Source organism: Heloderma suspectum, chromosome 3 (assembly GCF_057233095.1).
Source record: "Heloderma suspectum isolate Gila_16-S chromosome 3, 16-S_ref, whole genome shotgun sequence".
NCBI lineage: Eukaryota > Metazoa > Chordata > Lepidosauria > Squamata > Helodermatidae > Heloderma > Heloderma suspectum.
The window spans coordinates 8,323,418-8,349,311 of record NC_139460.1 but is presented as its reverse complement, the minus strand read 5'-3'; the positions used below and the strand labels follow the sequence as shown (position 1 = coordinate 8,349,311).

Genomic DNA, 25,894 nt, shown 5'->3' with positions numbered 1-25,894 from the left:
AGTAGGAAGTGTGCAGGCGTACTTGAGCTGCATCCGGGTATCCCTCGCCAGACCTGAACAAGCAGAGCGAAAAACTCTGTGTGAAGGAGTCCTGGAGACTATGCCGAGAACCATAGAGACACTTCCAGTTGTTAACTGACCGTGCTGGGGTGCAAGGCAGCGCGTGCAACCTTCACCTTCACTTCCCCACCTCCTTGCTTTCCTTTCCTTTAAAAAAATAATAATAATACCAGGTTATGATGAACAAAAGACAGCTGGCTGATCAGCAGGAGGAACAGTATATATATTTTTAAAATTTTGTCCTCCTTATTGCATTGCTACCTTTAAACAACAACTCCTTAAAAATAATCATAATCATAATATCAGGTTAAGATGAGCAAAAGATCGGCTGATTAGTAGGAGGAATAGGATATTGTTTTAAAAATTTGCCCTCTTTATTGCATTGCTATCTTTAAACAACAACTCGTTAAAAAATCATCATCATCATATCAGGTTATGATGAACAAAAGACGGCTGGCTGATTAGCAGGAGGAACAGTATATATATTTTTAAAAATCTGCCCTCCTTATTGCATTGCTACCTTTAAACAACAACTCCTTAAAAATAATAATAATCATAATCTTAATAATCATAATATCTGGTTAAGATGAGCAAAAGACCGGCTGATTAGTAGGAGGAATAGGATATTGTTTTAAAAATTTGCTCTCTTTATTGCATTGCTACCTTTAAACAACAACTCCTTAAAAATAACAATAATCATAATAATCATATCAGGTTAAGATGAGCAAAAGGCGGTCGGCTGATTAGTAGTAGAAATAGGATTTTTTTTAAAAAAATTGCCCTCCTTATTGCATTGCTACCTTTAAACAACAACTCCTTAACAATAACAATAATCATAATCATAATATCAGGTTAAGATGAGCAAAAGACCGGCTGATTCGTCTTTTAGTAGGAGGAATAGGATATTGTTTTAAAAATCTGCCGTCTTTATTGCATTGCTACCTTTAAACAACAACTCCTTAAAAATAACAACAACAATAATAATAACAATAATAATCATATCAGGTTAAGATGAGCGAAAGGCGGTCGGCTGATTAGTAGTAGAAATAGGATTTTTTTTAAAAAAATTGCCCTCCTTATTGCATTGCCACCTTTAAACAACAACTCCTTAAAAATAATAATCATAATAATCATAATATCAGGTTAAGATGAGCAAAAGACCGGCTGATTAGTAGGAGGAATAGGATATTGTTTTAAAATCTGCCCTCTTTATTGCATTGCTACCTTTAAACAACAACTCCTTAACAATAACAACAATAATAATAATAACAATAATAATCATATCAGGTTAAGATGAGCGAAAGGCGGTCGGCTGATTAGTAGTAGAAATAGGATTTTTTTTAAAAAAATTGCCCTCCTTATTGCATTGCCACCTTTAAACAACAACTCCTTAAAAATAATAATCATAATAATCATAATATCAGGTTAAGATGAGCGAAAGACCGGCTGATTAGTAGGAGGAACAGGATATTGTTTTAAAATCTGCCCTCCTTATTGCATTGCTACCTTTAAACAACAACTCCTTAAACTTTGCAGAAGGAAGGAAGGAAGGGAGGGAGGGAGGGGGAGGCGCCGGCGCGCCGCGGACGGCGGCAGCTCGCCTCGCGCCCGGCCGGCTCCGCAGCGCGGCGGCGGCCCAGCGGACACCGGAAGCCTCATCCGCGAAGCTGCCCCGCGTCCTCTCTGGAGAGGGGAAGGCCGCGGGAGGGAGGGGCGAGCTCTCGCTTGGGCGCAGGCGCGTCTCCGCGCTTGCGCAGCCGCCCCGACGGTGGTTGGCGGAGAGGGCGGGGCGCGGCGCGGTGCATGGTGGGAAGGCGGCGGCGGCGAGCCCTCCCCCTCCCCTCCCCTCCCCTCCCCTCCCGCCGAGCCTCGCCGCTTCCCCTCAGCGGCGCGCGGGGCGTTTGAAGGAGCCGCGGCCGCGGCCGCCCTCGAGGATGCCGAACTTCTGCGCCGCCCCGAACTGCACCCGCAAGAGCACCCAGAGCGACTTGGCCTTCTTCCGCTTCCCGCGGGACCCCGCCCGGTCAGTGGGGCGGGGAGGAGGCGGCGGCGGCGGCGGCGGCGGCGGCGGCGGGCGGGCGGGCGGGCGGGGCCCGCGCGCGCGGGTGGCCGGAGGGGCGAACGAGGTGGCGGGCCCGCACGTGACGCGTGAGGCGCGCGGGGCGGGGGGGGAGGCGCGGCGAGCCCCGGCTCCCGCGTGAGCGCGCTGGTCGGCCCCATCGGGGGCCCTGTGCCGCGTCTTGGGTGCTGCGAGCTGCGGAGAGCCCTGCTGGGTCAGGGCGAGGTTCCTCCTAGTCCAGCGCTCTGCGCACGCAGGGGCCGGCCGGGGGCCCGTGGGAAACCCGCGAGCGGGACAGCGCCTCCCGCCCATGACCCCCAGCAACTAGGGCACACAGGCTCACTGCCTCTGGTACTGGAGGGAGCACAGAGCCATCAGGACTAGTAGCCACTGATAGCCTTTTCCTCCGGGAATGTGTCCAACCCCCTTTTGCAGCCATCCAAATGAGTGGCCATCACTGCATCCTGTGGTAGTGAGTCCCATAGTTTAACTATGCGCTTTTGCACGAAGTCCTTCCTTTTATCTGTCCTGGATCTCCCACCCGTCAGCCTCGTGGGATGACCCCTCTGGGTTCCAGCATTACAAGAGAGAGAGAGAAATCTCTCCCTATCCCCTCTCTCCACACCGTGCATAAGTTTGTATACCTTTATCATGTCTCCCCTTACTTGCTTTTTCTCTAAGCTAAACGGTCCCAGACATTTTAACCTTTCTTCAGAAGGGAGTTGCTCCAGGAGCAAATGATCGGCAGTAGATTCAGAACAGAGCAGAGAAAGAACATCTTCAGACATTGCATAAGAACATACGAGCCATGCTGGAACAGACCAAAAGTCCATCTCATAGAGCATTCTGTTCACACAGTGGCCAACCAGCTGCCCATGGGAAACCCACAAGCAGGACAAGAGTGCAACAGCACCTCTCGCCCATGCTCCCCAGCAACTGGTGAACAAAGGCATGCTGCCTCTGATGTTGGAATTATCAGGACTAGTAGCCATGGATAGCCTTATTCCCCATGAATTTGTCTAACCCCCTTTTAAAGTCATCCAAATTGATGGCCATCGCTTTATCTTGTGGTAGCAAATGTCACAGTTTAACTCTGCGCTATGTGAAGAGCAACTTCCTTTTATCAGTCCTGAATCTCCCACTATAATCTCCCGCTCTGCTATAAAGAAGGACATAGGCAAACCTGTTCCGAGGAGGGCAACAAAGATTGCCATGGGTATGGAAGATGAATCCTGTGAGCATTGGCTGAAGGAACTGCATATATTTAGCCTGGAGAAGAGAAGACCAAGGGGGACATGATGGCACTTTCCAAATACCTGAAAGGCTGTCTCATAGAAGGGGGGAACCCTGGAATGGTTTAAGTTACAGGAGGGTAGATTTGGGGTAAATGTTAGAAGAAACATCTTGACATCTTGCAAGAGGAAAAAAGGCGGGGTATAAATGCAATGAATGAATGAATGAATGTTAAAATCGGTTCAGCAATGGGCCCAGGGACCTGGAGGGGTGGTGGGCTTTCCTTTGTGTCAAGCAGAGGCTGGTTAGCCACTTGCTGAGTATGCTCTAGTTGTGGATGTTCTGCATGAAGCAGGGAATTGCAAGTTGTGGATGTCCTGCAAGGCCCCCTCAGGCTCCAGGATTCTACTATGGTTCAGTTTGAGACAGCTGTTTGCATGTGCTGATGTTGCCTGGCTTGTTGTGAATATTTTCCAGGGACCCACAGTTTCTGCCTGGCCAGCCTCTCCATTAAGCCCCCCCAGGTTTTCACTTGGGAAGAAATGGACTTTTTAGACAGCGGAGCCCAAGGCACCCTCCGGGGCCATCTTTCCTAATGGAAAGGCAGAGTGAGCTCTGTTGCACTTTCCTTGCTCCTGTGTGGTCTTTCCTGAGTGTTCCCTTTCTTGCTCCAGAGCAGAAACAGCTAGCAAGGTTGAGGACTGGCCTAACCCCAACCTAAACTGTTTAGGTTTTCATCGCTGTCTGTACTTTTTTGCATTTGAATTCTCTCTGACAACACAGTTTACATCTTACCCACCCACCTAGCATGTGTATAACAGTTTGCTATTCACATCATTGCAATGGTAGCCTGATTTTTTTTTTATCGTCTTTCTCCTTATTCAAATCACAGGAAATAGAGTTGGATCTCTTAATGAATCGTATCTCAACAATTTCAGGTTGGTATTGCAATGATTTCTGTGGTATCATCCAACAAAGTCTTGTGGAAGACAACTGGTGAGGTTAATTGCGGCGTTTAAGGTGCCACAAGACTCTTTGTTGTTTTGCTGCAACAGACTAACATGTCTACCCTTCTAGAAGTTAAAAATCACAATGGGTGAAGGAGGCCCTTAGAAGGTTAGTTCAATAGTAGAGTGCAGGCTTTTACACATGAGGCCTGGGTTCAGTCCCCAGCATCTCTGAGTGCCCATGGTTCTGTGCCCTCTCCCTGGGCCCATGGGATGATGCGAAGACATTTTATGCTGGTGATAATACTTACGCTGCTTTAGAGTGCTCAAAGTCTGCCACAAATAGCCTAGTAATGGTAACAACAGTCCTGTAAGGTAGGTTAGTATTATCTCCATTTTGCAGCATGCATGGTGTGTATGTGTGTGTGTGTATTAGATGGGTAATAATAATGGAGAAGGCAAGTATACAGCCTTGCAAAGAAGTCCACAAAAGTTCTTACCTGCCCACACGTACGTACATCTAGTCACTGTGTGGTTTTAGAAAGGCAAAGAGAATGATTTCTCCTTCAGTTTACAGAAACATGTTCTGTCTGGATCCTTGGAGGTGGCTTTTACCCCAGTCCACCAGGTTGAGTGGCTCTTTATGAGTCTGTCTCCGTGTGTCTAAGTATGTTGGAACAATATGTGTACGCTTAATTAAAAAAATCAGTGGCTTGGATGTGAGAAGCTTGAAATGTGATGGTGGTGATCAGGAGAACTGGTAAGAGGTAGTGTTATAAATATAGGCATTCATATGTACCTGTGTTTTATTTATTTTTATTTTATTTATTTCATTTCTATACCGCCCAATAGCCGAAGCTCTCCTGTCTGTCTGTCTGTCTATCTATTTAAATTTATTAATCGCCCATCTGGCTGGTCACCCAGCCACTCTGGACGATGTACAACAATAAAAACAGTTTACACAATAAAATTCAACATTAAAAACATCACATTTCTAAAATTACCCTAGCCCACCCCAAATGCCTGCCTGAACAACCATGTTTTTAATGCATGGCAGAAGCTCATTAAAGAGGGGGCATGGCAGAGTTCCCTAGGGAGGGAGTTCCACAGAGTGGGGGCCACCAAAGAGAAGGCCCTCTCCCTCGTCCTCACCAGCCTAGCTGTCCTGGCTGATGGGACAGAGAGAAGGCCATCCGAGGCTGATCTTGTTGAGCGGCCTATCTGGTGTTGCTGGAGGCGCTCCTTGAGATAGGTTGGGCTGGAGCCGTATAGGGTTTTAAAGGTCAAAATCAACACCTTGAATTTGGCCCGGAAAACAACTGGTAGCCAGTGCAGCTCCTTCAGTACTGGAGTGATGTGATCTCGCCGGCAGCTGCCTTTAATCAGGTGAGCCGCCGTGTTCTGTACCAGCTGCAGCTTCTGAACCGGTTTCAAGGGTAACCCCATATAGAGCGCATTACAGTAGTCTAAACGAGAGGAGACCAGGGCATGTACTACCGATGGGAGCAGATGGTCAGGAAGGTAGGGGCGCAGCCACCGTATCAGAGGGAGTTGGTACAGCGCTGTCCTGCTCACAGCTGACACCTGAGCCTCCATGGACAGCTGGGAGTCCAAAATGACCCCCAGGCTGTGGACCTGGTCTTTCAAGGGTAACCGTACCCCATTCAACACCAGGTCAACATCCCCCAGCCTCCTCTTGTCTCCCACCAAAAGTACCTCGGTCTTGTCAGGGTTCAGCTTCAGCTTATTCCTCCCCATCCAGCCACTCACTGTCTCCAGACATTTGGACAGGGATTCTATGGCCAACCTTGGTGAAGATTTGAACGAGAGGTAGAGCTGCGTGTCATCCGCATATTGATGACACCGCAACCCAAACCTCCTGATGATAGCCCCCAGCGGCTTCACATAGATGTTAAATAGCATCGGGGAGAGGATGGAACCCTATGGCACCCCACAAGTGAGCGGCCACAGGTCCGAAACCTCCTCTCCCAGTGCTACCCTCTGGTACCTGCCGGAGAGGAAGGACCGGAACCACCGCAATACGGTGTCCCCAATGCCCAACCCCTCCAGGCGGTCCAGGAGGATACTGTGGTCAACGGTATCAAAAGCTGCTGGGAGATTGAGGAGAAAAAGGAAGGAGCATTCACCCCTATCCAGAGCCCTCCTCATATCATCCACCAAAGCGACCAAGGCCGTTTCTGTCCCATGCCCAGGCCTGAAGCCCGACTGAAATGGATCTAGGTAATCGGCTTCTTCCAAGTGTGCCTTCAACTGCATCGCCACAACCTGCTCAATTACTTTGCCCCAAAAAGGCAGATTCGAGACTGGGCGAAAGTTGTTCAGAACTTGGGGATCCAAGGAGAGCTTTTTTACTTATCACTGCCTCCTTGAGGGGTGATGGCATCACTCCCTCCTCAAGGGAGGCGTTCACCACCGCCTTGATCCCCTCACCCAGCCTCACCTATATATGCCTTTCCCAAAGTATCTGTATTATTTGCAGGCATACAGAGGCTGTTCTGCACCTTGAGTCTGATAGAAATCTACAAGAATGGGCTTGCTGAATGAGCTCCGTCGAGTCCCACACCCAGTATCCCTCACGGGTTAGCTCATGCATATGGCATGCTGGCAATGACCCCTGTTTTGACCCCAGCATCTGATAATCAGAGAAGTTCTATATAGTGAGCTTTTGTACAAGGGGTGGGTGTGTCAAGTAAAGATAGCACAAAGTTGGTTGTGGGTGTCAAAATGAATAGGTCCACCAGAGTCTGTAAGCAAGGTTGGCGAGGCGGATATTTATGCACACAGAGTGAGAGGGGTGTGTGTGTGTGCGTGTGTGCATATGTATGCACATGTATGAATATAGTCATATAAGGCTCTGTCTGAGAGAAGTGCGGGGATGACACATATGGTATGTGACACGAAGGGAAGGAGGTGTGTTGCAGTGAAAGGAAGAGAACCATGCGTAGAGAGATGAAGACAGGAAGTAGGTTGATGTGGGTGTGTGAGGGGTAGTCTGCAAGGGAGAGGTGTGTTTGATCTGTATGTGTTGGTGAGAAGGCTCTGCGGGAGTATATTTGGATGGGAGGTATGGAGATACTAGCAAATGTAAGTTGGGGAAGCTGTGTGAGTCCAAGAGCAAAAAGAGGGGAGGTGTCTGTATACGTACATCTTCCTCTCTTCCCTTTCCTTACATATGCATCCTTGTAGCTCTGTTGCATATACACACATGGCCATGATGCTCCCAAATATACATGTATTCTGTGTCCCTGTCAGGTTTCCCAATCCTCCCAGTGCATACCAGACACCCAAATCACTGAGATTGCTTTGTTTGAGGAAATTCCACAGCAAACGCATAATGGTTACACTCTTCAGAAATCACATAGCTGATGGTCAGTAGCTATAGGCTCTATGTAATTTCACAAAAATTCAAAGCTAAACACTACTACCATGACCGAGATCCTCCTCAACGTGGTTTCACCGTTGCCATCTCCATGGTTCTGAACACAAGGGAAGGGACTCTGGATTCCTGGCGTACCTAACCCAGGCGATCTTTACAAGGGGTTCCAAACCCCAGACAAGGAATGGGAATGGTTTTTGGAATGACCCCTCAGGCAATAAGGGATAAATTCTCGAAAGGTCTAAACAAAACCACACCCATAGATAGTCCAGGTCTGAATCTTTTGTTGATAACTCTAGGCCACATGGTTGAGGGCTATCAAGATCAAGAGAAGGGTAAACCCAGACATGCAAGGTGTTCCGTGCCACTGCTTTTGCATTGGTAACTCCACACTGCATGCATCTAAACCGAGGAAAGTTCAAAAGTCGTAGATCAAACCCAGCCTGCCAGTACGCTGAGCTGACGACAAAGACACACACAATCTACAGCAACGAGACTTCAAGTCTGTGAAAAGCCTCACAGTACTTTTCATGGCAAGTCTTTAGCAATCCAAAGTTCCAGTTAAGGGGAGAGTCCATGTGCAGGGTGCCTCCAAAGGCCCAGATGATGATGGATCCAAACAGAGAAGGCTTCGGGCAATGAGGATAAGATGTTCTAGCAAAGGCTCTTTGCCTTTGCATCAGCTTAAAAGGGAAGGCGTGACTGTAGGACAGACAAGGGCCTTTAGCCTTTCAGAAAGGCCCCTGTCTAAACAGGGCATCACTGCTCAGCCCTCCAGCATTGACGCTTCAACCTGGGTGACCCTTCTGCAAACTCCACCCCACCTCTGTGAAGTTCTCACGGGCAGCTTCCAGCCTCCCTGCCTGCCAAGGCCAGACCAGCAGGTAGACAAGGAGTTAGGTGACTCCCCCTGGCTCTGCTCTGATAACTCTGACAGAGAGAAGCTCACACAGACTCTTGACATTCCAGAGACTGAATAGGCCCAAGCCCTCCCAGGCTACTTCTAATCAAATCTTACCTGTAACCTACAAGGCCCACTGCAGTGCTGGAGCTGGGCCCTGGCGGTCCCTTTGTGTGCCTGTTGCACATATCTTTCATTTGCACATATATCTGCAAGCTTTATACTTCCATTTCTTTCTTTGATGCCCGCAGTCATAAAGGGATTTAGGAGACCTGCTGTGTTTGCACATGCATGTGTGAGAAGCAAATACAAGTCTAGTTTTACTAATGTAGGTGATGAGTCTACATGAAACCTGGGTCTGAGAGTATCAGGTGTTTTGTGGAAGGGTGTGTGCTGAGGGGCGAGGGCACAGTAGGTGTGAATGAGAGATGTGGGCTGCATGCTGTTGTGCACCTGAGATTTATGGGAGACGCTTGAAGGAAAGAGGTGAAGAATATGAAGGAGCATCTGTGAGAGACAGGGGTGTAAGTGTGGCCTTAGTTTGTGATATGAATGTCTAGTTATCTCTGAGGCAATAAGCCTTTGTCTGAACTGTACCACTTCACTCTGCAGGTGGGGGGCTCACATGATTTTATTTATTTATTTGCTGTTACATTTACTATACAGTAAATATACCGTACAAGAGCCTTTTCCCCTCTTGCAAGGAATCCAAGGTGGCTTACCTCTCCCTTTTATCTTCACAACAACCCTGTGAGATAGGTTATGCTGAGTCAGTGACTGGCCAAAGTCACCCAGTGAGCTTCATGGCTAAGTGGGGACTAGAACCCAGTTCTCTGCAGTCCTGGTCCAACACTCTAACCACTACACCACACTGGCTCTCAGTGATGGAATGCACTCTGATGAAAATATATATTCCTACATATAGAAAGCTATCATTTCAGGGAGAAGACTAGGCTGGACCTCTGAGTTCAGGGAAATGTTATGTGAACCTCTATCACCAGTATGAAGGGTTTCAGCCCGTGCATGAGTTTACTGCATCTGAGAACTAGGCTTAAATGGCTGTGGTAATCAGCCTTCCCCAAAAGTCAACTGGCTAGTGTTGAAGGCACCAAGGTCCCAAAATTTCCCTGTTCTTCTCACACAATGGCAGCTGGAGGTGGGGGATACACACCCAACTGTAATGAATGGTGACATCCCATCATGCAGCATGTCCTTAAATTGCCTGAACCATCTCTCTTGACATAACTCTGCTCACTGTCAGCAGCAGGGGGAGTGCCCTGCTCAGGTTTGTTTATGTTGCTTGGGTGAGAGCAAGGCTGTAGTAAAATACTTAAGGATTGCTGATGGCTGTCACCCAGGTGCTAAGTAACCGGCTGGCAACTGTCTCTGTAATGCATACTATGTGTTTTCTAACAAAAAGCAATAATTTCTGTCCTCTTTCCTGATAATAATATTCTGAAACCATGTACACATTTTTCAGGGGACACTTCAGAGTCATTAATTATAGGTCAGGTAATTTATAAGTTAATTACAGTATCAAAAGCTGCCAGTACTTGATTCATCATCCTTTTTTTCCCCATTTGCACAGCTATACAAAATAGCGGGCATGGCTTAGTACAGAAAACATCAGGCTTACATGCTGCTGCTAAATGTTTTTTACAGACTGGTTTCAGTTGATCCTTTGGAAGACTTAGCTGGTCTTCTGAAGCATTCATATTGATTTGCTCCTTAACGGCGCAATCCTTTTTAAAATGGGATCCAGGAAATTACAGGCTGGTTAGCTTAATGACTGTTCTGGCTAAATTGGTTGAAGGCATTATTAAAGATAAAATTAGTAAGCGTATAGAAGGACAGGCCCTGCTGAAAAAGAATCAACATGGCTTTCGCAAAGGTTAGTCCTGTCTCACTAACCTTTTAGAGTTCTTTGAGACTGTCAGTAAACATGTAGACAGGGGTGACCTAGTAGACATTGTTTACTTGGACTTCCAAAGGGCTTTTGACAGTCTCTCATCAAGGACTCCTGAGCATCCTTTGCAGTCATGGAATAAGAGGAGAGGTCCTCGTATGGATCAGTAACTGGTTAAAGAACAGAAAGCAGAGAGTAGGAATAAATGGTAAATTCTCCTAATGAAGGGAAGTAAATAGTGGGGTCCCACAGGGATCTGTATTGGGACCAGTGCTTTCCAACTTATTCATAAATGGTGTGGAATGAGGAGTGAGCAGTGAAGTGACCAGGTTTGCTGATGACACCAAATTATTTAGAGTGGTTAAAACAAAAAGGGATTGTGAGGAACTCCAAAAGGATCTCTCCAAACTGGGGGAATGGGCATCCAAATGGCAAATGCAATTCAATGTAAGCAAGTATAAAGTGACGCACATTCGGGCAAAGAAGCCCAACTTCAAGTATAACCTGATGGGACCTGAGCTAGTGGTGACCAACCAAGAAAAAGATCTGGGGGTTGTGGCAGAGAGCTCGATGAAAATGTCAATCCAGTGTGTGGCCGCTGTAAAAAAGGCAAACTCCATGTTAGGCATAATTAGAAAAGGGATTGGGAATAAAATTGCCAATATCATACTGCCTTCATACAAATCTATGGTGCGGCCACACTTGGAATATTGTGTCCAGTTCTGGTCACCACAACTAAAAAAAGATATTGTAGAGCTGGAAAAGGTGCAGAAAGGGGCAACTAAAATGATCAAGGGGCTGGAACATCTCCCCTGTGAGAGAAGGCTACAACAGCTGGGATTGTTTAACTTGGAAAAAGGCGAGTGAGGGGAGACATGATAGAGGTGTTACAAAATTATGCATGGTGTGGAGATTTTTTCTCTCTCTCTTGCAATACCCAGTGGAACCCAGTGGGGTCATCCCATGAAGCTGATTGGTTGGAGATTCAGGACAGATAAAAGGAAGGACTTCTTCACACAGCACAGAGTTAAACAATGGAATGCACTACCACAGGATGTAGTGATGGCCACCAATTTTGATGGCTTTAAAGGGGGGTAAAACAAATTTCTGGAGGAGAAGGCTATCAATGGCAATCAGTCCTGATGGCTATGTGCTACCTCCATTATCAGAGCCAGGATGCCTATGTACACCAGTTGCTGGGGAACATGGGTGTGAGGGTGCTGTTGCACTTGTAGGTTCCTGGTTGACAGCTACTGTGTGAACAGAATGTTGGTCTAGATGGACCCTTGGTCTGATCCAGCATGGCTCTTATGTTCTTAATCCTTTGCAACTTTAGATAGGAAAAAAGTCCTAAAACTCCCAGCATTCCCCAGCCAGCATGTTGTGGGACGTTTTTCTGTCTAAACATGCATAGGATTGCACCCTAAAACATCTTATGCATGGTTTTTAAGTGTTCTTGTTGAAGAATATCAGAATCTGCCAACCTGGAAGTAGACCCACAATAAATGTGACTTCATTATGTGCAAACAGGATTTTGAAGACTTAGTACACATGGATACAGCTGGATCTCTTATGATTTATTTCTAGAAAAAACACATATTGATGATTCTTGTTATGTGATCTTCTAATTAGGATGTATGAATTTGCCCTTAGGGGGCCATATGGCAACAAGGAAATAATAGAAAATGATTTCTGCAACAATGTCAGTGTCATAGTTTGCTGGGATAACTTCCTGTCTTCAGGCCATCATTCATTGCAAGTCAGAAGGAAGCTCTCTTGAGGTGTATTTCTTTTTCTTTGTTTTTCTCACAGGAGGCTGAACTATTACATGAGGCAATGAATAATGAAACTAAAGCATTTTTTCCCTAGTAGGGTCAGGCAGCCTTCCCCAGCCTAGTGCCCTCTCAATGTGTTGGACTGCAACTCCCATCATTCCCAGCCAATTGCCATGCTGGCTGGAAATTATGGGCGTTGCGGTCCAAAGCATCTGGAGGACACCAGGTTGGGGAAAGCTGGAATAAAGTTTTTAACTAAAGTTCTGTTTGTTCTTCATTCTTTCTCTTTAATGCCAATGATTAAAGCTGAATATGAACATTGGAGCTAATATCAGGCATTGACTTCAGCGAATTCATTTATCCCAACACTTTATTGCTGAGTTTTAATTTTTTTTCTGATAGCCGAGGCATTTTTTTCTGCATAAAATTGGAATTCCACTTCATTCTTCAAAGGTTGACTTTTAGGGTGCGTGATAATAAGAACTGCCCACCCCATGAGGAGTTCTCCCTCTAGGTTTCTGGATGGGTCACTGACCTGGCCTTACCTCCTGACTGGGCCCAGACTAATTCCACTGCATGTCTGTTGAGCGGTCTGAATGTGTCCAGTGCAGAGATGTGGCAGAATTATGCACTTCCCATGGAGCTGGGTTGGGCTTTTCTCTTTCCAGAGCAGTCATGCAGAGATGCAGTGGGCACTCTCCTCTGTGGGTAAAAACGTTAAGCTCATGGACTCCTTTTAATCTTCAGTTTCCTTTCCCAGCACACAGTTTGAGAACTGTTTTGCAAAGCATTCAAGTAGCTAAAAATCTGTCTTTCTCGCAGATGTCAGCGGTGGGTGGAGAACTGCCGAAGGGCTGATCTGGAAGATAAGACGCCAGACCAACTGAACAAGCATTACAGACTGTGCGCAAAACACTTTGAGACGTCAATGATATGTCGAAGCGTAAGTGAAAGGAAGTAGCAGTAATCACCTCTGTTTACTATATAACGTGCAACTGGATTCTCTTTTTCCGCTTCATGGTATGTCAAAAGTAGGAGATAAATTCTTAACGGGAGCGTCTCATCAAACAGAATGCTTTTTCATGACTTGATTTATTGCCTGTAGCTAATTGACTGGCTCTGCCTGTGACAGCAAGACGTTTAAGCTTGGATTTCTGCAGCAAACTGGAATGTGTGGGTTATGTTCTGCCGTCTCCTGTGCGTGCCTAGCCTCTTTGTTTCAGTGCTTTTAAGCCTCACTGGGTTACTTAAATGCAAAAACATGCAGGGGTAAATTGGCATTCTGGGAATCGCTGCACCACGTGCTGGACGAAAGTGATGGTGGAGCCTTCCCATTGGAAATATTAGATTTCAATCAAGAGTCTCGTCTGAAACTCCTGGGGGACATTCCATGTTTAAAATTGAATTGCATTTTATGGCCCTAAAATGTTTTTTTTTTTTTTAATGTTTTAAATGGCCAAGGGAATTAACTTGCGTAAGGAATATAGAGGCAGATGGCTTTCATTTTGCTACATTTGTCTAGAATTTGATGATATTTTAAAGCATTGGGTGCCTCCATACAGCCCTTTGAGAAATGGCTTGTACAAGAATCATACACACAGAGTACAAATATTGCACAAAATTTGCCAGGCACCAGCATCGCTCTTCTAAGAGCTCCGATGGCCAGAAGCCTTGACTGTTTGCAGCTCCAGTTGAACTGCCCCACCCTCCACAGGGCCAACTGACATCAACGGCCCTGTGGGAAAGAAGATGGAGTAAGGGAGACTGGAGCAGAAAAAGGGAAGATCAGGGCCTGCTCCAGTGGGACTGTCCCTGCTCCCCCAGGAGATGAGAGGGTAAGCAGGACTGTTCTGCCAGCCCTGTGGAAAGTCTAATTCATTATTTCCCTCTTCCCTCCCCATCCCTTTTTCCTTGTGTGTTGTGTGTTTTTTAGATAGTCACTGCCCTCAAGTTTACAATCTTGTAAGCCACTCTGGAGCCCTTTTTTTTTTTTGGCTGAGGAGCAGGATTAAAAAAAATACTTTAAATAAATAAAAAATACTTTAAATTAAGAAATAAAATTGCTAGAAGAAAGTGCCTCACAGCAGCACATGTCCCCTCCTTCAAGCTCTCATTTGCATTGTGGTTTGGAGAAGGTAAGAAACAGTAGGAATCCCTTGGGGCGAGGGACAGAAATCCCTGCCTTACCTCTCTCTGTGTTAAAAGGCTCAGTGGACTGACAGGATCTTATCTACTGGGTGCTGAAGCTTGGAAAAGATAAGAAACAGTGGAACATAGGAAAGCTGCCTTATACTGAGTCAGACCCTGGGTCCATCTAGCCCACTATTGTTGACACTGACTGGCAGCGGCTCTCCAGGGTTTCAGGCAGGAGTTTTCCCAGCCCTACCTGGAGATGGCGGGAATCAAACCTGGGACCTTCTGCATGCAAGGCATGTGCTGCACCACTGAGCTACAGTCCCTCCCACTTAAGGGAAGCTCTTCCATTATTTCTTGCCTTCTCCATCCCCTTGCACAAATGAGAGAGACCTCTTCCTTTATGCCCAAGCCCCCTGGGCCTACCAGAAGTTTGGAAATGGCGGGAGGTGTTGGTGACAATCACAGCTAGAGGCTGGCTAGTAGGCCAAGCCAATATTTGTGGCACCTTCTTCCCCAGCCGTCTCCACATTGATGTCATGGGGATTGCCAGAAATGTGATGTGAACACTGTTGATGGTTTGCCGTTGGTTTGAGGGCTCCATCCTGCTTCTGAGTGCAGGTTAGTTAGACAGTGTGAGAAATCCTTCTGCACCAATCTGCCTTCTCTTGTAGCTCCCCACCCCATTTAAAGAAACTTGCTGTACAGTGCTGAAGGTGTCAGTTAAAGGAAGGCTTTCCTTTTCTTTTGCAGAGCCCCTACAGGACCGTTTTACGAGACAACGCTGTGCCAACGATATTCGACCTCACAAGCCATTTGAACAATCCACACAGCAGGCACAGAAAAAGGATTAAGGAGCTGGTAGGTCTGTCTTGGATTGAGGTACAGATTGATAATGTGGGCTGTGAGGTCCAAAGAGCAGACTAATATTATAATTACCCCAAAGGTTCAGTTCAGTGGAATATCAACACACGATCTCCTATATGGCATCCCAGAGGCCTTCCACAGCATTTTCCCAAGTTCCAGCTGCAATATATGAATGTTTTATATTGGTTCCTCAGCTCATTTTAACCTGTGCTCATTCTTATGTGAAACCTGGTGCTGATGACAACTGTTGAATTGCCCGCTACTGAAGCCAAATTATTCTTGTCCAGGTAGGGGTGTAGCTGGGCCACCAGCCAAAGCTGGTAGAAAGCACTCTGTGCCACTGAGGCCACCTGAGCCTCAAGCGACAATGATGCCTCCAGGAGAACACCAAAGCTATGAACCTGCTCCTTCAGGGGGAGCGCAGCCCCATCCAGAACAGGCCGAACACCCTCCATCTGGTCAGTAGAACTGCCCACTAACAGCATTTCAGTCTTGCCTGGATTGAGTGTCAGTTAACTAGCCCTCATCCTGTTCATTGTTGCAGCCAGGCACCGATCCATCACCAGTTTTTAAAGAATATCTTCTAAAATGGGTGTCAAATATTTCTCTCCTTGGATTATATGAAGCTCATTACGGATAGTATTCAAATCCTTCACTACCTTGAGGGCTGGTACTCATAAAGGACCCGAAGCAGGGGTCCACATGGCTTTACTTAGTATCCAGTCATTATTGTGATTTCCAGCAAACTGCAAGCAAGTCTCTCTTGCAACTTCAGACTTTCCCAAAGCTTAGCTTAACATCAGACAAGACCCTCATGCATGTCCACCCTTGGCTTGCACGGACGTTGCTTGCCTGAGCAGGTGAATTTTGCTTCCAAGCATCCTGCCCCCCTTGGCTTTCACGTACTTTTACTCCCCTGTTACCACTGACCCAATTAGATCGCCGGACTGGAGAAGGGTTACTCTGCTTCACTATTCTCTCCTGCTCCTGCTCCCCTCACGCAGGCATCACAGGAGACGGAAGCACCACCACTCGTGACACTCTCTGAGGCACCTGCTGCCCAAGGAAGGCAAACCCCGAGTCAGAGAATATGTGCTAAGTTCTGGTTGGATGAGGAAGTTGGCATGTTTATCGATCTGTGGGGCAGTCCAGAGGCACGGGAACACTTTGAAACCTGCAGACATGAGACCTTGTTCCCATGGTTTTCTGAGCAGATGACATGCAGGGGCTTTGCTCGCACACCCGCGCAGTGCAAGGAAAAGCTGCACGGCTTGAAGAAGTTTAAGGAAATCACGACGCACAACACGTGCTCTGGGGCACAGTTGCGCACAATGGCATTTTATGACAAGCTGGTGTCTATCCTGCTTGAGAGGAGAAACGTTACTCCTGGTTACACATGTGGAGGCGGGATTCCTTTGCAGCACCCCCTGGGAGCTAGGCATTGTCCCATGAAGCCTCTGGAAAGTGGAAGTCCGACCCCAGGGACATCAAAACAGCTGTCTGCTGGGAGAGAGGGTGTCAACGCAGTTGAACCCCACCTGGCGCACCCACCGGTTTCAGGTACTCCAGAGCAGCACAGGGCCCAATCTGCTGATGTCTCCCGTCCCACCAAAGCTGCACCAACCCAAAAGGTGCTCTGTATGGAGCTGATCTGCACCACAGTATACCCTGAGCATCCTTCTCTCTTGCCACTGCAAGCTGCCCGTCCCACATCTGGGACGTGTTCCCTGGCTACCTACTACTCAGGCCCCACAGGTTTTCCCGTCAGACTGAGAAACGTCTCCTTGACTTCACAACCACCCTCCATGACGCAAGGCAATGTCACAGATGCTCCCATGGCTGCAGAGGACATAGGCGCTGCCATGCAGCAGGCGGCGCAGAGTACATTACCAAGGGAAATTCCTCCTGAGCTCTGTCACCCCAAAGAAGAGATGGATGCTGGCAGTGAAGAGGATGTGCTTCTCCTACCTCTACCTCCGCCGCCCCTTTCCCAGGCAGAGGAAGAGCGGCGCACGCAGCATACCTCAGTGGATCTAGACGAGATGGCGGTGCAGTCTCCCGCTTGTACTGGGGCTCCCCCTCCCCAACAGAGATCCATCCTGACAGATCAATTCCCCTTGAATGTGAGCTCTGCCACCAGTTTGTAGAATCGCACGGCCCAGCCTTCGCCAGCTTCCCACCTGAGGGGGCCGGCATTGGCTGAGCTGGAAGATGCACCTGTGGAAGAGCAGCCCCAGCAGCCGGCGGAGGAGCCGGCTCCAGGAGCAGTGGAGTCCGCCGAGGAAAGGCTGGAGGAGCCCGAGGGTCTGCTCACGAATGCCCAGAGGGTGGCCCGACTTCGCAACCAGCGGAAAACGGACTGTGTGCAGCTTGCGCAGGACTTGGTGTGAGCCGCTGAAGCATCAGGCGAAAGGGTCTTCCGACTTTTCAAGGACTTCGATGCGGAGGAGAAGCGGAGGAGAGCCAGTGAACGACTCCTGACAGTTTGGTCAACACGGAGCATTGCTGACAGCATCCGCAGTTTGGAACACTTGATCCCTGATGGGATGGAAGCTTCTGATGGCACTTCTGAGCGGGTCGTGGGGGAACGGAACGCCGTCCTGGACCGGCAGACCGAAGTTCTCCCTATGTTAGCGGTAGCTCTTCGAGGGGTTCTGCCAGGTCCTCCGCCCCAACCCGCACTCCATCTGTCCCAGTCTGCAGCACCCCAGCTGGTCCTGCCACCCCTGTGCATGCCCAGCATCACGCCCATGTGCCTCTGATGCACCACTCACCAGTGGGGGCTCTGCAGCACCTATTTCCTCCTCAGCCTGTCATTCCAGTCATGGATCCTGTCGATCCAAGGGCATACCGTGAAGCTCAGATGCCAAGCAGATTGCGCACCCAAGCCACAGCCCGGCGTTCCCAGGAAGAGGGAATGAACCAGGGCAGAGGGCCAGTCTCAGATTAGTCCCCCCCGCACTTCCCTATGGCTTTCCCACGCTTGCTCCTGCATCGGAGCCTCTCTTGTACCATGTACCATGCCTCCCCTGCAAAGTAGCTTCTTAGCATAAGCATTCCACCCCAACCAGTTTTTACGAACCACACCAACCCTGCTGTAATGGTAATCATTGCTAATCCCCTCCAACCCCCAGTACCCATAGGACAGTGTAGCATGCCCACTCCCGGTAGCAGCAATCAGCAAACTGCCACCTTGCCCCTTAGTAGTGCGCTTTTGGAAGTAACAAAGACAAAGTTTTTTTTATTGGAAATGTTCCTGCATATGTGTTTGGGTTGCTGTAATGTACTGCATCTAATTGAGTCAGTGGTTGAAGAGTAACAGGAGTAAAAGTACATGAAAGCTGAGGGGTGGGGTGCTTGGAAGTGAAATTCACCTGCAAGTAGTGTCTTTGCAAGCTGGGGCGGGGTGCGGGGGGAGGCTTCACGGGATGGGGCAGTGGTTGAAGAGTTACAGGGGAGTAAAATTCACTTAGTAAGGTGAGCAGCGTCCATGCAAGCCAAGGGGGATGGGGTTTGATACTTGGCAATAAAATTCCCCCTCTAGGGCAAGCAGGGAAGGATTGTGAAGGATCACCAGTGATGGAATGGCGGGCAGCAACTGGAGGCGGTTCAGAGGTTGCATAGGGAGGCGGAAGGGTCGCCACTTTTCGACTGCGCAGGGGCAGCGAGCAGAGAGAAAGGAACAGCTGGAAGTAGGGACAGAAGCATCAAAGGAAAACTGTTTACACTGATGCCGACAAACGTCCATCTACAGCTGGCAAAGGCTTGCAAAACCAAACATGCCAGACACACTCAGTGGACCAGTGGCAGAAAGGCCTTTGCTGCATTGTCACCTGTCATCCCCGCAAAGACTCTCGGGACAGAGTTGTGCTGCAAAGGCCACAGGGATACATGCCGGGTGGGGTTAGAGGACTGAGCGGGTAAGAAGCCCTGGCAAGCTGCGGAGTGCCTGGTCATCTGTCGGGAGTAATGTGGGTTAGCAAGTGAACAACCCGCCCATCATGGCCTATTTTCAGCAAGGCTGCATGGCCAAAGACAGTGTCATTGCTTTGAATGTTTAACCCTGCTTGGTTGAATATATGTCTAGATTTGAAAGACTTGTGTTTATAAAAATTAGTACATTTCTATTGCTGTTGGCTGGCTTTTGGAGGGCAAAATTCTTGGATGGGTTGTAAAACATCTTGTTTTTTTTATCCCCAGAGTGAAGAAGAAATAAGAACACTAAAGCAGCAAAAGAGTAAGTGATCTGCCTGTTGAAGCTCTAGTACCTTAAAGATGGCTATCTTATCATGAGGAGCATGTGTCACGTCTCCTTCCTGAAGCCACTTCCTTCCTGGAGGAAAGGCAAACATACCAAATAAATACCTTTGTAGAATGGTATTAAAGGCTTTAATTACTCCTGGAGCCTGAACCACATATGCCGGACACAGCCTGTTGGTTTCAGTGGGAGAGTTGTTTGTTGTGAGAAGAAGCCAAAAACTTTCCTATGCTATGTTTTTAAGTCTATACCAAAGACGTTGCTTTGAAAACCATGTATTTGCAAACCCATATAACATAGGAGAACGCTAATCAGGGAGCCAAGGCTGGCTATATACACTTGGGGGAAACCCCAGTTTCCCTGTTTTAAGGTGTGAAATGGCCTTGAATTAATAGTTCTTTCAGATTTAAACCGAATTTATTTTTACATTGATGTCTTACACTTCCTACAAAGCTCGGGGTGATTTACATGTTCTTTCTCCTCTCAACAACCCTGTGAGGTATACTGCTTATATTTATTTATTTATTTATTTATTTATTCGATTAATATCCCTGTTTTCTACCCAAAGATGGCACTCAGGCAGGTGCTAGGCTGAGTGACTGGCTCAGGGTCATCCAGTCAGCTTCATCTATTTATTTCCGAGTATTTATAAGCCATTACAATTTTCTAAGTATATTTAGAACATTTTGTATTCAGTGATCAAATTGATCTAAAGGGTGTTGTTTTTTAACTAGATAAAAGTATTCCATTTGATGCTATTTATGAGTTCGCATGCTTTTTGCCTTCTGCAACCCAACTGAGGTTGGAGGGGAGTGCAAGATGTATTTAATTGCCCTACACAGCTGCCTAAGTTACTTGGCTGTAGCATCATCTAGTCTTCTGCAAAGAGTTAAATATTACCTGGGTGGTTTTGGCAAAATTTTAAGTACCTCCTATATTGATTAAATGTCAGCCAAGCTGCTTGCATTGGCAAGAAATACTTCTATAACAAACTGTGCATTACTTATGATGGGATAGTTGTTTTTAATTCCAATATTGATCACTTTTCTTAATTGTACCTGAATTTTACTTTAGCTTCTAATTGAAAAAGTGCACTTGTTTTTAAGAGAGAGAACCTTATGCCATGGTTTGTGAATTTTAAATGCTAAATATACAAATATTATTAAATGCAGTGTTCACTCTATAATTATAGATATTTTCTTGGCTAATTGGAAATCCTTACCCAATCAGAGGCTGGTTCTAGTGTGTTTGAAGGGGGAATTCCCATATATGTTACTTGGCTTGTTCTGATTTGGAGTGCTGGCAACTATTGAACTACATGATACATTTTTGTAATCTTTGTAAACCGCCCAGAGAGCTCTGGCTATTGGGTGGTATAGAAATGTGGTGGTGGTGGTGGTGGTGATGATGATGATAAGTGGTGTTCACAAATCATAACAATATAAAATAGTACATAGAATCAGTAAACTGTCTCTACGTATCCATAAGAAAAAAATACCCAACAGGTTAAAGTACACTGAGAAGGCTTGCAGAAATATATCTAGAGTTAAGAATTGTCGCTGCATGTCTAATATGGGGGGGGGGGGGGGGAGATAATGTCACATGGTGGGCACCACTGTGCTAAATGCCGTGCTCCAAGCAACTGCAGAGTGGACCCCGGCAGTGTGTGACACCACCAGAAGGGCCTCACCAGATGGCCTTAATCATTGCATAGGTCTATAGGGAAGAAGGTGGTTTCCCAGGTAACCAGGTCCAAAGTTGTTTAGGGCTTTATATGCTACCAACGAGATCAGGTGACTGACTTGGCCATTGAAGAACATCCCACTTCTTTGCCTGGAGAAACTCTTGGGTAGCTTTTGCTGTATGTTTTGGGTCATTATCCATCTGCAATATGAAGCTGGTAGCAAATCTCTATTTATGAGATAAATAGAATTATGGGGGCAGGGGAATCTTCTTTTAAAAAGTTATGTTACTTTTAATGAGGAATCTTATGGCGTAAGCCTTTATTGTCACTTATGTTATCATAAGCTCCTATAGCGCAGAGTCCAAATGCATCAAACAATTTTGCCCCGATTCAGAGCATGCAGTTTTATTTCTGTGACCCATCCAAGACAGTACTTTGTGTGTTCATTTGCTTAAGCCACTGCATCTGTGTGCTCTTAATTGGCAATTATGCTTGCAAATTATGCTTTAGTATTGTTACACATAGGGATAGACAAAACTCAGTTTCACTTTCTCCCACATTTGAATGTTTTCAGTGTCATGTTCTTTTTGTTGCATTTACAATGAAGTTTGTGAATTTTGGTAAATTCTGATTAAAAAAAGAAAAAGAAACAAAATTCTTACCTATCCCTAGTTACATGTGAATGTGTCGATTGTTGAAGTGTTTGGTAGCTTTGGAAATTTAAAGATGGTGAGTTGATATTGCTGGCATTTCTGCATTAAACATGGATTTATATATTTCCTCTCCTAGTTGATGAAGCTTTTGAACAGGAAAAGACGAATCAAGAGTCTGTTGACAATGACATCCAGAACCCGGCCTCTGACGAAGGAGCCGATGAGCCTGTAGAAGATGATATCCCTTTAACACAAGAGGAGAGGGAAAACAAAGATTACCTTAAATCTTTATTTGAGATTTTAATCCTGATGGGGAGACAAAACATCCCGTTGGACGGTCACAATGCTGATGAACTCCCTGAAGGCATCTTCACTCCGGACAATTTCCAAGCCCTCTTGGAATTTCGGATAAATTCTGGAGATGAGGTTTTGAGGAAGCGGTTTGAGACGACGGCCGTGAACTTGGCTTATTGCTCTAAAGCCCAGCAGAAGCAAATGCTGGAGATCTGTGAAAGCTGTGTGCGGGAAGAGACGCTCAGGGAAGTCAGGGACTCTCACTTCTTCTCCATCGTCACGGACGAAGTCGTGGACCTAGCCAGTGAAGAGCACTTGCCAGTACTGGTGCGATTTGTCGACGATTCCCACAACCTGAGGGAAGAATTCATTGGGTTCTTGCCATACGAGGCCGACCCTGAAATCTTAGCTGTCAAGTTCCATACGACTATTACTGAGAAATGGGGCTTAAACATGGAATATTGTCGGGGCCAGGCCTATATTGTCTCCAGTGGCTTTGCTTCAAAAATGAAGACCGTGGCTACAAGGATCTTAGAAAAATACCCACAAGCTGTATACACACTCTCGTCCTCCTGTGCCTTGAACATATGGTTAGCCAAATCAGTTCCCGTTTTGGGCATTTCCATCGCGCTTGGAACAATAGAGGAAGTTTGCCTGTTCTTCCACCAGTCGCCCCAGTTACTAGCTGGTTTGGACAATGTGATCTCTCTCCTCTTTCAGAACAGCGAAGAAAGGGGGAACGAGCTGAAGGACATTGTCCGTTCCCATTGGACAGGCCGGCACGATACCTTTGAGATAGTTGTAGACCTCATGCAGGCTCTGGTACTGTGCTTGGATGGCATCAATGATGCTTCTGTCAGGTGGAGCAGCTCAGTTGCTGGACAAGCTTATATACTTTCCACTGCCCTCGCAGATTTTGACTTTGTTGTCACAGTTGTGATTATCAAGAACATCCTCTCCTTCACACGGGCCTTTGGCAAGAATCTCCAGGGTCAAACGTCTGATGTCTTTTTTGCAGCCAGCAGCTTAACGGCTGTGTTGCATTCCCTGAATGAGGTGATGGAGAACATAGAGGTTTACCACGAATTCTGGTTTGAGGAAGCCACAAACTTGGCCGCCAAGCTGGACCTGCCCATTAAGCTCCCTGGGAAATTTTGCCGAGCCCAGCAAGGCAACCTGGACTCTGAAATAACCCCGGAAAACTACTACAAAGAAGCACTTAGCATTCCGACTGTGGAGCACATAATTCAGGAACTGAAAGACATCTTCTCGGAGCAGCACCTGAGAGCGCTGAAGTGTTTGTCTTTAGTGCCCTCGGTCATGGGGCAGCTCAAATTTAATACATCTGAGGAACATCATGCCGATATGTACAAAAACGATCTCACCAATCCAGATACACTGTCTGCAGAACTCCACTGCTGGCGAATCAAATGGAAACACAGAGGGAAGGATATAGAACTCCCCACAACCATTTATGAAACACTTCATTTGCCTGACATCAAGTTTTTCCCGAATGTGTATGCCCTGCTTAAGGTTCTGTGCATCCTCCCAGTAATGAAGGTGGAGAATGAGAAATTTGAAATTGGCAGGAGACGCTTGAAGGCCTACCTAAAGAACACGTTGACTGAGCAGAGGTCAAGTAACCTTGCCTTGCTTAACATAAACTTTGATATTAAACATGACTTGGATTTAATGGTCGACACCTACATCAAATTGTATCCAGACAAAGTGGAATTCCAAGAGGAATTCCTTCCATCTAACAGTTCGGAAGCAACAGAAGAGACTTAACAGAACAGGGGAGGGGGAAATGAACACTTGTCTGCTTTTATTTTGTTTTTTTCCTTTTTAAAGTGGGAGGGGGTTTCAGAAACAGAGTGGAGTAATTAATTGCTGTGAGCATCCTTCTGTTTTAGGTGTGTCTCTTCAAACAAGCCCTGAGCAATTAACCCTGCGCAGTTTTTGTTTCACTTGTTGATATGTTCTGATTAATTACTTTGTAAACATTAAAAAGAATACGGAATGTCCGGGGTTGCAGAGACGTCACCACCTTATTGGCATGACCATGTGTCCGCTCTCTCTCCCTCCTGCCGTTATATTGCAATACAGTTGTGTTTTGTCACTTTGAGTCATCCCAATTAATGATGACTGTGGGTCCTCTCAGGCTCTGCCGTACTTGTGTTCAGATAACTGAGAGGGACCCATTTTAAAAGAGCACGGACAAAATGTATCCATTGCTATTTTGGCTTCTTGGTTACCCCCCCCCCCCAACAGCACTGTAAATGGTATGAATTGAAATGAACTATTAGGATTTTTTAAAGTTTGGCCTAATACAGCCTTTTCCAACCTGGTGCCCTCCAGATGTGTTGGACCACAACTGGCTGGGGGATGCTGGGAGTTGTATTCCCAACACAGCTGGAGGGTGCCAGGTTGGGGAAGGCTGGCCTAGTGCATGCACTGGGCGGTGCTATTGTCAAAGTTTGGAATCCTTTCTGTGTCTGGAATTAAATTCCACGGAGACCTCTAGGACTTTCCCAAGCCGCTGCATGGAGGATTCTAGACAAGGGGGGCGACCCAGTAAGCACAACACCCCCCTTCTCATTTCAGTGATGCTTGTGTTGCTCTGCCCAAGGAATGTGTTTGTGAGTACAGAGGTGAGTTTTAATAATTTCAGCTCGCTTGAGCTGGTTGCCCCTGTTCACCTTCTGTTGGATTCCCTGCATGGTGGCCCACTTAAACGTCTCGTGCTTTTATGAATGGAAGAGAGCTGCTTTCAGGAATGAATCCATTTTGTAAAAACTATATTCCATGGGCATCTAACATGATGTTCAGCCAGACTTGTATGTAAGTTGTTGTTTTTTTAACTAGCTTTTCCTCCAGGATATGAATTGTAAACTTAAAAATGAGCAAATAAGAGGGTGTTTTTTTGTTTTGTTTTTTTATGTAGATGTCATATGGAGATTTTTCTGCTGGTATTTTTTTGGCAAAAAAAAAACATTTTTGTATAGTTTATTTCCATGCAGAATAAAAAGTGAATTTGCTATTTTAGTATTATCAGTTAGCTGTGGCCATGGAACCTTCCCTGTGTGTGTAAATGATTGGTCTGTGTATATATAGCCGGTTCTATGGGAGCCAGAAAAGAAATCATACTGCTAAAACAGTGGTTTCCAAACTTCCTGCCCTCCAGGAAATCTTCTCTCATTGGTTTGTCTGCCAAGGGACCCGTGCATGTCTGTTACAGACCTCTTGCACAAAGGACGTATTGGGAAGTGTTTGAGAGTGTACATTGAGTTTATTTGGGGTACTAGCAAGGCCTCTTGGTCTTCACTATTATCGTGTTCGAGCTAGGGGTGCACGAAAGCCACTTACCTGGTCTCGCAGCTTGCTTCGCGGTGGGGGGGAGGCGCTTTGCTGCTCCCCCCGAAGTTCAGGCCGGGGGGGGGAGGCTTCCCTCCTCGCCCGGCCGAAATTCAGGCCGGGGGGGAGGCTTCCCGCCTCGCCCGGCCGAAATTCAGGCCGGGGAGGAGGCGCCTCGCCTCGCCCGGCCGCGAAATAAAAAGTTAAAAAAAAAAAACGCCCCCGTGATAGGCTATGTGACGATTTATGTAGCCTATCACGGCTAGATCTGCAAAGTCAGCCGTGATAGGCTACGTTAATCGTCACGTAGCCTATCACGGATGACTTAAATTTTTTTTTTAAAAAAAGCGCGTACGCAAATGGCGGCCCCCAT

At 46.7% G+C, this 25,894-nt stretch overlaps 2 protein-coding genes across 3 annotated transcripts; both read left to right on the top strand.

Annotated features, from left to right (window-relative positions):
• Positions 1 to 1,837: 1,837 nt before the first annotated feature.
• On the top strand, positions 1,838 to 25,708 carry THAP12 (THAP domain containing 12). 2 transcript variants are annotated; one of them, XM_084842433.1, is made up of 5 exons: positions 1,838 to 2,083; positions 13,101 to 13,221; positions 15,165 to 15,272; positions 19,479 to 19,515; positions 22,010 to 25,708. In XM_084842433.1, exons 1-5 carry the CDS (start codon positions 1,995 to 1,997, stop codon positions 23,953 to 23,955), a joined length of 2,301 nt encoding a protein of 766 aa, XP_084698559.1. In that variant the 5' UTR covers positions 1,838 to 1,994; the 3' UTR covers positions 23,956 to 25,708. The 2 variants fall into 2 exon arrangements, with proteins under 2 accessions (XP_084698559.1, XP_084698560.1); XM_084842434.1 differs by having other exon boundaries at positions 13,101 to 13,298.
• LOC146349315 (uncharacterized) lies at positions 16,097 to 17,515 on the top strand. Its single transcript, XM_084841903.1, has 2 exons — positions 16,097 to 16,138; positions 16,217 to 17,515. Exons 1-2 carry the CDS (start codon positions 16,097 to 16,099, stop codon positions 17,423 to 17,425), a joined length of 1,251 nt encoding a protein of 416 aa, XP_084698029.1. The 3' UTR covers positions 17,426 to 17,515.
• Positions 25,709 to 25,894: the final 186 nt, after the last annotated feature.

Excerpts from the sequence above, each read along its gene's own strand:
- THAP12 (XM_084842433.1), top strand. The coding sequence starts at position 1,995 with ATGCCGAACTTCTGCGCCGCCCCGAACTGCACCCGCAAGAGCACCCAG. Across the intron at positions 2,084-13,100 it reads TTCCCGCGGGACCCCGCCCG|ATGTCAGCGGTGGGTGGAGA; the intron begins GTCAGTGGGGCG and ends TCTTTCTCGCAG. Across the intron at positions 19,516-22,009 it reads AACACTAAAGCAGCAAAAGA|TTGATGAAGCTTTTGAACAG; the intron begins GTAAGTGATCTG and ends TTCCTCTCCTAG.
- LOC146349315 (XM_084841903.1), top strand. The coding sequence starts at position 16,097 with ATGTCCACCCTTGGCTTGCACGGACGTTGCTTGCCTGAGCAG. Across the intron at positions 16,139-16,216 it reads GACGTTGCTTGCCTGAGCAG|ATCGCCGGACTGGAGAAGGG; the intron begins GTGAATTTTGCT and ends TGACCCAATTAG.